The sequence below is a fragment of the Salmo salar genome, chromosome ssa26 (genome assembly GCF_905237065.1).
Source record: "Salmo salar chromosome ssa26, Ssal_v3.1, whole genome shotgun sequence".
In the NCBI taxonomy this organism is placed as follows: Eukaryota; Metazoa; Chordata; class Actinopteri; order Salmoniformes; family Salmonidae; genus Salmo; species Salmo salar.
In genome coordinates, this window is record NC_059467.1 from 41271816 (window position 1) to 41285604 (window position 13789).

Here is a 13789-nt window from a genome sequence, read left to right on the forward strand (position 1 = left end):
CATTGTAGTTCACATCTAGAGAAATACATTTATTTGTGAGAGTCCACAAAACATATACTGTATGTAGCACACATACTTGATAATAGAATAAAAACAGGTTAAATTAGAACACATACTTGATAATAGAATAAAAACAGGTTAAATTAGAACACATACTTGATAATAGAATAAAAACAGGTGAAATCAAAACAGGTTCAATTCCATTCATGTGTTTTAGAGAGGGAGTATGCACTGACATAATCAGTCCTCAAATTCCATGTACAGCATCTACAGTAAAACTGTTAAAAAAACAACAACAAAACAAGTGGTAACAAACACTTTAGTGAGAATGTCCTGAATGGAGGCCACCTGGTCACAGAGCATTTCATATTATTATTTACGTAAGTCCAAGACACTTGATTTAGTATGATATGTTACGTTTCGTATGGTTTGTATTAATTTGTGGATGTCCATCATCCATTTCGTATGCTATGTTACAAATTACAATTCGCATGATATGTTACGAATCTGCTAAACGTACAGTGTGTTACGAATTTTCAAAAATGTACAATGTGTTACGAATTCCAATTTATTGTGGCTAACGTTAGCTAGGCTAGGGGTTAGGGGTTAAGGTTAGAGTTAGCTAACATGCTAAGTAGTTACAAAGTTGTTAAAAAGTAGCAAGTAGTTGAAAAGTTGCTAATTAGCTACAATTTTAAAGTTGTCCATAATGAGATTTGAACATTCAACCTTTGCGTTGTTAGACATTCGCATTATACGCCTACCCATCTACCCCGTCCAACCACCCTCCTTTTGTTTTTGCCTTAAGTAACCTTCTGTCTTATGTAACCATACCAAACATAAAATATACTAATTTGAGAGTCCCGGATTTATATTTACTATGTTACGTATAGTCTATGAGACCAGGCTGATGGAGGACATGCTGCACCTGTTACAAATCTTCTAGGGATGCTTTATAAGCCCAAGCACTACGACGTATGGAAATGATCAGTAAATAAACAAAAAGGCAATTAAATCAGTTTTCGTTTTTTTTAAATGTACAGTTGCAAACATAATTCTGATGGAGTATTGTGTTTTGTTCTTGTAGACATAATGATGATGATGATGATGCAATAAAGTTGCCGAAACTCAAAAAGGTGTTTTTGTGATGGATATTTTCAAATCACAGAAAACTACACACTACATATCACCACATGATCTACAAACACAAAACCAACAATAACTTTGACAGAAACCTTGAACCCAAAGGTATCCATAAATGTTTCTTTACACCACATAAGAGAAAACGTTTAAAACGTTTTGAACTGAGTGCGTTATAAAGGGTAGCCAATAAGGAATTACTCAAGTGGACAAAAACACATTGGATTCAATTGAAGTAACCTTGGTATTTATAAAGCTATACAAGGCATGGCTATTAACTCTTCTGTGTTGGTTGGCTGTAACATCTAAGGCCTAGATTCCTTTAAGCCAGTTACATACAACACGATTTTCCACCAGATGACATCCTGCAGCATCCTGCAGGGAAATAGTTGAATGTGAAAAAAACTGTACATCTTGTAAATTGAATATTTATGCAGACATAATGTATTCTCTCTCTATATCACAGACAAATATTCAATCATTTGATATAAGTAATCTATGTGTCTTGTAATGTGATTATGCAATCATAAGATTTCAAAAACAATGTAGTGTATTTATTGGCTAAAGCATGTGACCGTTTCAAGCTCTCAGGTAAAGAAGTCTTTGGAAATGGCTTCTACAAAGTTAGGTGCCGACATGAGGATACCGATGGTGCAAAGGATGGTGAAGAGAGAGAAGGCCATGAGACAGAGCCGGTCGATCACTGACGCAGCAAACTTCCACTCGTTGCACACCAACTCATCCTCATCTTGGTCACGGAAACGCTTGGCGATGTAGCGCACCTCATCCAGGATCTTGGCCAGATCGGGCTCCAGGCTCCCCGCTGAAGTGGTGGGCCGCGTGGGCAAGAGCACCTCGTCCTCCCCCCCACCACACACCAGACGGCCGCACAGCACCCCGGAGTCGGGGGAGGTGGCAGCTGTAGCGTAGTGCATGCTCTCCAGGCCGATGTAGAGCATGTTGCCGTTGGTGGAGTGGGGGGCCGAGGCGCTGGCGTTCAGGTCCATGCTGATGAGGCTCCCACGGGGATGCTTGTTGTGGCAGGCCAGGCGTACACGGCCCTCACCGGGCCGCTTCATACGCAGAAACCAGGCGCACCAGTTGAGCAGAATCACCCGAGTCTTCACACAATCAGAGAGGAAAACCAGAATGAATGTACTGTGCAGGGCAGTGTACTGACTGGAGATACTAAGAGAGAGAATATGAAACTTTTACTCAAATCCTCCCTGCATGATTCCTTTGAATGAGGTGTTCTGACACTCAGTGGTCAGCGGTGACGATCGCACAGCAACAGTGTTCCCTGGCCCCTCACGCTATCATGGCTGCCTAATCCTCCCCTGCTTCTAATTGTCCAAATGTCTTCCTCAGCCCTCCACTATGATAGCCAATGTTCTAGCACAGAATGGCTGCTGGGCATCACTCAGATTGGTGCTACACATTGTCAGTGAATGACTTCCCCCTTACCAGGCAAAGGGTTTTGAGACCTATTATAAAGCACTCTACCACTGAAAGGCTTTCTTTGGCAGAATCACAACAATGGGAGTCCGGATGTAGAAATAGTGAGTAACTAATAAGATTTCATTGTAATTTCAGATAATGGGTTTGTGTAAAAATACACTCACCCACTTAGGCATCTTGCTTCCATCAGGATCGTGATGGTGATATTGTAAGACCAGAACCGTAGCGATCACAGAGAGACCCACAATGACCATGGTGGTGGCAAAGTACTGAGCTACAATACAGAGAGCAAGAGAGAGAGAGAGAGAAAGATAGAGAGAAAGAGAGGACGTAGAGGAAAAGAGATGAATGTGGACAGAGGACTAGTGGCTAAATGACAGAACTCCCCATACCATAAGTTACTGAAATGGGCATGATTTTATCTCAATGAGAGGTTCTCATTTGTCACTCTTCCGAATCAATATCTTTCAGGTTGAGAAATAGCCCCCCACCAAATTGAGTGGTTTGATAAATACAGAGATTCGGAATTTACACTAAGTCACTTCCAAGCCTCCAATAGCTCTTCCTCTCCTGAAGATGATTAAATTATACTGTTGGCCTTTTCAAAATGACAGCCATTACAATTGTAATTTCCAATTTAAAAATAGACAATCTTACCGATTAGAGGTACTGAGTCAGAGGTTGCAGGCATGATCTCTGCAACCAGCAACATGAAGACGGTCAGTGAGAGCAGCACTGTTATCCCTGGAACAAAACATAAATTAGTTAGCACTCAGGAAGGGGTTAAACAGACATTACACATTTTAACAAACACCATTTTACACATAGGCCTACCATTATTTTGCACATTTAACAAAATAGCTTGCTATGAATACCAATCTCTAATTTATTCAGGTGGAATCATCTGCTGTATTGTGTCACAATGCAGCATATTATCCCTGTGTACCCAATGGGTTCAACTGGATTTCACCAAGGTATATTGAGTGGCATTGTATTCTGTTCTATTCTTGTCTGCATTTCACTGTGCTGTGTTCTATTGTTTATCCCATCCATGTAATTATTATGCTAATTTACACAGTCTTCCGTTTCCTGCTTTTGTCAGAATCCAGTGCTGCTTCACTGGGTTTCAGCCTACAATGACAAAGGGATCTGAAATAGCAACATCTACTATTGTGGTTCATCATCATACTGCCTTGAGGCTTACAGGGTTCGAGTGGAAATGTGGGAACGACATCAAACACCTGTGGGTGGAGATTTAAGGCAATCCCCCCTGAAGCTTGCTAATGAGCTGGCTGGGTCTCTAAGCCACTGAATTCCAGAGATAGAAGGGGGCTGAATATCTCTAAGTGATTAGGTGTCAATTCCTGGGTATCTCAAAGCACACTGGCTCACCTTTCACTTGCTAGGAACTTCTCTTCTGTGTGTTCCTGACAATAACCATGGCAACAGCTACTTTTCCCAAATGTCAAACTTGTCAGCCAGGTAACAAACTGCCAGCCAGGTAACAACTCAGTAAATAAGGTGCTTGGTAGCTAAATTATTTCAATCTTAGACAAATAGTAGCCATATATCCTAAGTAGGTCCTCTGCAGTAGGTCCTCTGCAGTAGGTCCTCTGCAGTAGGTCCTCTGCAGTAGGTCCTCTGCAGTAGGTCCTCTGCAGTAGGTCCTCTGCAGCTCAGTTGGTAGAGCATGGCGCTTGCAACTCAAGGATTCTGGGTTTGATTCTCGGCACCACCCATACGTAAACAATCTATGTACGCATGACTGTAAATCGCTTTGGATGAAAGCATCTGCTGAATGGCATATAGGTTATCAATTGCCACATTACAAAAGGGAAATGTTGAAAATATCTCTATCTAATCCACCCAGAGTCTGAGCATGGTTGAACTAAGAAAATAAAACAACTAAGACTAAAAACTAAAGACAGTAGAAATATAATTATTAACGGCCATGACTCACTCGATGCGTTCTCAGATTGAAGCACAATTCTCCTCGCTAAATAAAAAACATCAGCCAGGCATGTCTAAAATAAGACTTAAACTGAGCAGACAGCTCGCGGATTTAATTTCCGACAGCTATTGATCGTAGAGGCTTGACCTGTGACTCACTGTCAGGGATGTCAGGTATGTCCCAAATGGAACCCTTTTACCCATAGGGCTCTGGTCAAAAGTAGTGCACCATTAAGGGAATAGGGTTCCATTTGAGACACAAGATATTGTTGGCAGGTGTGTTCACTGCACACCCAAGGACCATAAAGATAACAGCAGTGTTGACCCTGCCTGGATATTCATGTCTCTCTTTCCCCTGATCAACAGTCCCTGTTCAAGTCAGCAACGGCAGTTTCCTCAGAAGGAACTGAATCTGAATACATCTTCTGTTGTGCATTGATCACTTCTAAAAAGGCTGACAGATAATGGTGTTGGTTGGTTGATACAGTAAGTCGTGATCATAAAGGCAGGTGTTTTGTGATGGTCACACTTTCAACTAAGTTTGATTCATAAATCTTTCATGTTGCATAGTGTGTAAATACTGTACTAAAAACAACATGGCAGTATTAAATCATATACATTACAGAAAGATGTATTTTTCTTCATTTGAAGTTTGACTGACTACATCAAATACATTTCCTGCTTTCCCCATCACCCCTCCAGACACCCAAACAGCTGCCACACACACACACACAGCTCTTTTGGAGAAACACTGGGTTAATTAAGGAAACCATCTCCATTGTAGGCTCCTAATCTTTCCAACGAGACGTGTAGACATACATAAATCGCCCGGCATGCCTTGATGCCTTTTACAGCTCGAAGCCAGCAGTCAGCACTCAGCCAGGTTCTGAGAGATGGAAATAGGATTTTCAATATGATTCTCTTAGCACTGAATGATAAATCAGAGTAATCTGGAGACTGAAGCCTGACTTCTGCATAAGAATTTTCTTGATGGCCAACTGCTGGAGCTTTTCATGAATATTTTTTTCCAGTGGCTGGTTTCCCTCAGTGAGTATTGAGTGAATACTGAGTTATAAACTCATAATAATAATAATAATAAGTGCATTACCTTGTGAGAAGTATAGGGTGTCTTGCCTGGCATGTAGGTTGATCCTAGCTTGAAATATACGCTTAATTGCCACACAAATCTCCCATTGACATCAATGAATATCATGATGCTTGTACTTTCATTTTAGAATTTGTCACAACGAGAACAACCCCACACCCCTGGTTACAGTTGTTGATTTAATAACCTATTTATGTTCAATGTCCAATAGTAGTAATCCACCCCCCCACCCACCCACCCACCCACGGAGCTGACCCAGTGATATCTTCTCCCCAGAGTCTGCAGGCAGCAGGAAGACGAGCAGGGCCAAGGTGGAGATGAGAACACATGGGATGAGGAGGTTGAGGCCGTAGTAGAGGGTACGTCTACGCATCACCACAGTAAAGGTTACGTCAGGGTAAGGCTCCTTACAACAGTCGTAGAAGCGCTCGTTTCTGCGCCCCGGCACTTCTGTATCATACACCAGGAAGACAACAATATAGGAAGTCAATTACAGTTTGAGGACTCAATTTGGGTTGTACTAAAATGATTCACAGTAATGGATGTCTTTTTTTCCCCCAGGCAAATTAATGGTGTTTCACAATAGGAAACCTTTGTAAGTTAAGGGTGTTGAGAGTTTGACCCTGAATCAAATGATCCTGTTAGTTTTCATCAGTTCCCCATTGCAGTAATAGTGTCTGCCATTTTTCTTTATAAATCAAATTTATTTTTATATAGCCCTTCGTACATCAGCTGATATCTCAAAGTGCTGTACAGAAACCCAGCCTAAAACCCCAAACAGCAAGCAAAGCATGTGAAAGAAGCACGGTGGCTAGGAAAAACTCCCTAGGAAAAACTCCCTAGAAAGGCCAAAAACCTAGGAAGAAACCTAGAGACGAACCAGGCTATGAGGGGTAAGCAGTCCAACATGCAAGAAAAACTATATTGAAATGAGTAAAGACTACCACTGGCTGCCAGCACTGGGATGGCATTTCATTACAACCCCTCTCTTGTAAATACATTAGTCGATTTGCCAGGGATTCTGTAGAAGCCAATTTCACTAAAGATCTGTACTGCTGAGGAAAAGCCTTTTGAATTAATTATCCTATTTTATTTGAATGTGATCACTCGTACATACAGGACCAAGCTTTTATAGTTTGACCATCGAGTTTGAAAGTTAAACTCAAAATAAAAAAATAATAGTCTGGGTATATTTGTGAGTTATCCCAAACTTCCATGCTTGTTCAAAACAGTTATTGTAATAACAATTTTATGTAATTTAGACACTTTTATCCAAAACACATACTGTAAGAAGAAAACCGGTATATGGCCCATACAGGACTGGCAGCACAGTCTTCCAAACAACCTTGCCATCGGAACCCAGGTTTTGTGGTGACAATATCTTGTCCAATACTGGCCAGCCACTAACTCTTACCCACTAGGTCCCACTCTCCGTTGGGGATGTAACCTGTGATATCTGCCTCGATCATCTGTAGGTCCAGAGACCAGCCCCCATATGTCCAAGAGCCAAATTTCAGGTCACACCTCTGGAGATCAAAGGGAAACCAGCGCACATCGATGTAGCAGGTGCTCTTGAAGATGCCTGTGTAGGAACATGAAAGAGGAGAGAAAGAGAGGGAGATAAATGGGAGGTATTGAGCGAGAGAGAGAGGGAGAGAGCGAGAAACAAAAGTTAGAGCTAGAGAGATAATTTTCAGAGGGTATAAAGATATGAAAGACAGAGTCCTATACACCATAACAACAGTAAAGACAATCCTATACACCACAACAGTCCTATACACCACAACAACAGTAAAGACAATCCTATACACCACAACAGTCCTATACACCACAACAACAGTAAAGACAGTCCTATACACCACAACAACAGTAAAGACAGTCCTATACACCACAACAACAGTAAAGACAATCCTATACACCACAACAGTCCTACACACCATAAGAACAGTAAAGACAATCCTACACACCACAACAGTCCTATACACCATATCAACAGTAAAGACAATCCTATACACCACAACAGTCCTATACACCACAACAACAGTAAAGACAGTCGTATACACCACAACAACAGTAAAGACAGTCCTATACACCACAACAACAGTAAAGACAGTCCTATACACCACAACAATCCTATACACCACAACAACAGTAAAGACAGTCTAATATACCACAACAACAGTAAAGACAATCCGATACACCACAACAACAGTAAAGACAGTCCTATACACCACAACAACAGTAAAAACAGTCCTATACACCACAACAACAGTGTATACACCACAACAGTAAACAACAGTACTATACACCACAACAACAGTCCTATATACCACAACAACATTAAAGACAGTCCTATATGCCACAACAACAGTAAAGACAGTCCTATACATCACAACGACAGTAAATAGAGTCCCATACACCACATCAACAGTAAAGACAGTCCTATACACCACAAAAACAGTAAACAACAGTCCTATTCATCACAACAACAGTCTATACACCACAACAGTAAAATACACCACAACAACAGTAAAGACAGTCCTATATACCACAACAACAGTAAAGACAGTCCTATACACCACAACAACAGTAAACAACAGTCCTATACACCACACAACAGTAAACAACAGTCCTATACACCACAACAACAGTAAAGACAGTCCTATACACCACAACAACGGTAAACAACAGTCCTATTCATCACAACAACAGTCTATACACCACAACAGTAAAATACACCACAACAACAGTAAAGACAGTCCTATATACCACAAAAACAGTAAAGACAGTCCTATACACCACACAACAGTAAAGACAGTCCTATACACCACACAACAGTAAATACAGTCCTATACACCACACAACAGTAAAGACAGTCCTGTACACCACAACAACAGTAAAGACAGTCCTATACACCACAACAGTCCTATACACCACAACAGTCCTATACACCACAACAACAGTAAAGACAATCCTATACACCACAACAGTCCTATACACCACAACAACAGTAAAGACAATCCTATACACCACAACAGTCCTATACACCACAACAACAGTAAAGACAATCCTATACACCACAACAGTCCTATACACCACAACAACAGTAAACAACAGTCCTATACACCACAACAACAGTAAAGACAGTCCCATACACCACAACAACAGTAAAGACAGTCCTATACACCACAACAGTCCTATACACCACAACGACAGTAAAGACAGTCCCATACACCACAACAACAGTAAATACAGTCCTATACACCAATACAACAGTAAACAACAGTCCTATACACCCCCACAACAGTAAAGACAGTCCTATACACCACAACAACAGTAAAGACAGTCCTATACACCACAACAACAGTAAAGACAGTCCTATACACCACAACAGTCCTATACACCACCAACACAGTAAAGACAGTCCTATACACCACAACAACAGTAAAGACAGTCCTTTACAGCACAACAACAGTAAAGACAATCCGATACACCACAACAACAGTAAAGCCAATCCTATACACCACAACAACAGTAAAGACAGTCCTATACACCACAACAGTCCTATACACAACAACAACAGTAAAGACAGTTCTATACACCACAACAACAGTAAAAAACAGTCCTATACACCACAACAACAGTCTATACACCACAACAGTAAACAACAGTACTATACACCACAACAACAGTCCTATATACCACAACAACATTAAAGACAGTCCTATATGCCACAACAACAGTAAAGACAGTCCTATACATCACAACGACAGTAAATACAGTCCCATACACCACATCAACAGTAAAGACAGTCCTATACACCACAACAACAGTAAACAACAGTCCAATTCATCACAACAACAGTCTATACACCACAACAGTAAAATACACCACAACAACAGTAAAGACAGTCCTATATACCACAACAACAGTAAAGACAGTCCTATACACCACACAACAGTAAAGACAGTGCTATACACCACACAACAGTAAACACAGTCCTATACACCACACAACAGTAAAGACAGTCCTATACACCACACAACAGTAAAGACAGTCCTATACACCACAACAACAGTAAAGACAGTCCTATACACCACAACAGTCCTATACACCACAACAGTCCTATACACCACAACAACAGTAAAGACAATCCTATACACCACAACAGTCCTATACACCACAACGACAGTAAAGACAGTCCCATACACCACAACAACAGTAAAGACAGTCCTATACACCACAACAATAGTAAACAACAGTCCTATACACCCCTACAACAGTAAAGACAGTCCTATACACCACAACAACAGTAAAGACAGTCCTATACACCACAACAACAGTAATGACAGTCCAATACACCACAACAGTCCTATACACCACCAACACAGTAAAGACAGTCCTATACACCACAACAACAGTAAAAAACAGTCCTTTACAGCACAACAACAGTAAAGACAATCCGATACACCACAACAACAGTAAAGCCAATCCTATACACCACAACAACAGTAAAGACAGTCCTATACACCACAACAACAGTAAAAAACAGTCCTATACACCATAACAATAGTCTATACACCACAACAGTAAACAACAGTACTATACACCACAACAACAATCCTATATACCACAACAACATTAAAGACAGTGCTATATGCCACAACAACAGTAAAGACAGTCCTATACACCACACAACAGTAAAGACAGTGCTATACACCACACAACAGTAAACACAGTCCTATACACCACACAACAGTAAAGACAGTCCTATACACCACACAACAGTAAAGACAGTCCTATACACCACAACAACAGTAAAGACAGTCCTATACACCACAACAGTCCTATACACCACAACAGTCCTATACACCACAACAACAGTAAAGACAATCCTATACACCACAACAGTCCTATACACCACAACAACAGTAAAGACAGTCCCATACACCACAACAACAGTAAAGACAGTCCTATACACCACAACAATAGTAAACAACAGTCCTATACACCCCTACAACAGTAAAGACAGTCCTATACACCACAACAACAGTAAAGACAGTCCTATACACCACAACAACAGTAATGACAGTCCAATACACCACAACAGTCCTATACACCACCAACACAGTAAAGACAGTCCTATACACCACAACAACAGTAAAGACAGTCCTTTACAGCACAACAACAGTAAAGACAATCCGATACACCACAACAACAGTAAAGCCAATCCTATACACAACAACAACAGTAAAGACAGTCCTATACACCACAACAACAGTAAAAAACAGTCCTATACACCATAACAATAGTCTATACACCACAACAGTAAACAACAGTACTATACACCACAACAACAATCCTATATACCACAACAACATTAAAGACAGTGCTATATGCCACAACAACAGTAAAGACAGTCCTATACACCACAAAAACAGTAAACAACAGTCCTATTCATCACAACAACAGTCTATACACCACAACAGTAAAATACACCACAACAACAGTAAAGACAGTCCTATATACCACAACAACAGTAAAGACAGTCCTATACACCACACAACAGTAAAGACAGTCCTATACACCACACAACAGTAAAGACAGTCCTATACACCACACAACAGTAAAGACAGTCCTATACACCACAACAACAGTAAAGACAGTCCTATACACCACAACAGTCCTATACACCACAACAACAGTAAAGACAGTCCTATACATCACAACGACAGTAAAGACAATCCTATACACCACAACAGTCCTATACACCTCAACAACAGTAAACAACAGTCCTATACACCACAACAACAGTAAAGACAGTCCCATACACCACAACAACAGTAAAGACAGTCCTATACACCACAACAGTCCTATACACCACAACGACAGTAAAGACAGTCCCATACACCACAACAACAGTAAAGACAGTCCTATACACCACAACAATAGTAAACAACAGTCCTATACACCCCCACAACAGTAAAGACAGTCCTATACACCAAAACAACAGTAAAGACAGTCCTATACACCACAACAACAGTAATGACAGTCCAATACACCACAACAGTCCTATACACCACCAACACAGTAAAGACAGTCCTATACACCACAACAACAGTAAAGACAGTCCTTTACAGCACAACAACAGTAAAGACAATCCGATACACCACAACAACAGTAAAGCCAATCCTATACACCACAACAACAGTAAAGACAGTCCTATACACCACAACAGTCCTATACACAACAACAACAGTAAAGACAGTCCTATACACCACAACAGTCCTATACACCACAACGACAGTAAAGACAGTCCCATACACCACAACAACAGTAAAGACAGTCCTATACACCACAACAGTCCTATACACCACAACGACAGTAAAGACAGTCCCATACACCACAACAACAGTAAAGACAGTCCCATACACCACAACAACAGTAAAGACAGTCCTATACACCACAACAGTCCTATACACCACCAACACAGTAAAGACAATCCTATACACCACAACAACAGTAAAGACAGTCCTTTACAGCACAACAACAGTAAAGACAATCCGATACACCACAACAACAGTAAAGCCAATCCTATACACCACAACAACAGTAAAGACAGTCCTATACACCACAACAACAGTAAAAAACAGTCCTATACACCACAACAACAGTCTATACACCACAACAGTAAACAACAGTACAATACACCACAACAACAGTCCTATATACCACAACAACATTAAAGACAGTCCTATATGCCACAACAACAGTAAAGACAGTCCTATACATCACAACGACAGTAAATACAGTCCCATACACCACAACAACAGTAAAGACAGTCCTATATACCACAACAACAGTAAAGACAGTCCTATACACCACACAACAGTAAAGACAGTCCTATACACCACACAACAGTAAAGACAGTCCTATACACCACACAACAGTAAAGACAGTCCTATACACCACAACAACAGTAATGACAGTCCTATACACCACAACAGTCCTATACACCACACAACAGTAAAGACAGTCCTATACACCACAACAACAGTAAAGACAGTCGAATACACCACAACAACAGTAAAGACAGTCCTATACACCACAACAGTCCTATACACCACAACGACCGTAAAGACAGTCCCATACACCACAACAACAGTAAAGACAGTCCTATACACCACAACAATAGTAAACAACAGTCCTATACACCCCCACAACAGTAAAGACAGTCCTATACACCACAACAACAGTAAAGACAGTCCTATACACCACAACAACAGTAATGACAGTCCTATACACCACAACAGTCCTATACACCACCAACACAGTAAAGACAGTCCTATACACCACAACAACAGTAAAGACAGTCCTTTACAGCACAACAACAGTAAAGACAATCCGATACACCACAACAACAGTAAAGCCAATCCTATACACCACAACAACAGTAAAGACAGTCCTATACACCACAACAGTCCTATACACAACAACAACAGTAAAGACAGTCCTATACACCACAACAACAGTAAAAAACAGTCCTATACACCACAACAACAGTCTATACACCACAACAGTAAACAACAGTACTATACACCACAACAACAGTCCTATATACCACAACAACATTAAAGACAGTCCTATATGCCACAACAACAGTAAAGACAGTCCTATACATCACAACGACAGTAAATACAGTCCCATACACCACACAACAGTAAAGACAGTCCTATACACCACAACAGTCCTATACACCACAACAGTCCTATACACCACAACAACAGTAAAGACAATCCTATACACCACAACAGTCCTATACACCACAACAACAGTAAAGACAATCCTATACAGCACAACAGTCCTATACACCACAACAACAGTAAAGACAGTCCCATACTCCACAACAACAGTAAAGACAGTCCTATACACCACAACAGTCCTATACACCACAACAACAGTAAAGACAGTCCCATACACCACAACAACAGTAAAGACAGTCCCATACACCACAACAACAGTAAAGACAGTCCTATACACCACAACAGTCCTATACACCACAACGACAATAAAGACAGTCCTATACACCACAACAACAGTAAAGACAGTCCTATACACCACAACAACAGTAAAGAC

General features: G+C 40.7%; 1 protein-coding gene across 1 annotated transcript in view; it reads right to left on the reverse strand.

The window, feature by feature from the left end:
* Positions 1-8: 8 nt before the first annotated feature.
* The window catches only part of LOC106562772 (neuronal acetylcholine receptor subunit alpha-7), a 159483-nt gene continuing 145702 nt past the window's right edge, over positions 9-13789 (reverse strand). Inside the window, exons 6-10 of the mRNA XM_045708899.1 lie at positions 7068-7235; positions 5909-6103; positions 3256-3342; positions 2763-2872; positions 9-2261 (exon numbers count right to left, since the gene is read on the reverse strand). Coding sequence (XP_045564855.1) covers positions 1728-2261; positions 2763-2872; positions 3256-3342; positions 5909-6103; positions 7068-7235 — 1094 coding nt within the window. The 3' untranslated portion in view covers positions 9-1727. The remainder of the gene's footprint in view (positions 2262-2762; positions 2873-3255; positions 3343-5908; positions 6104-7067; positions 7236-13789) is intronic.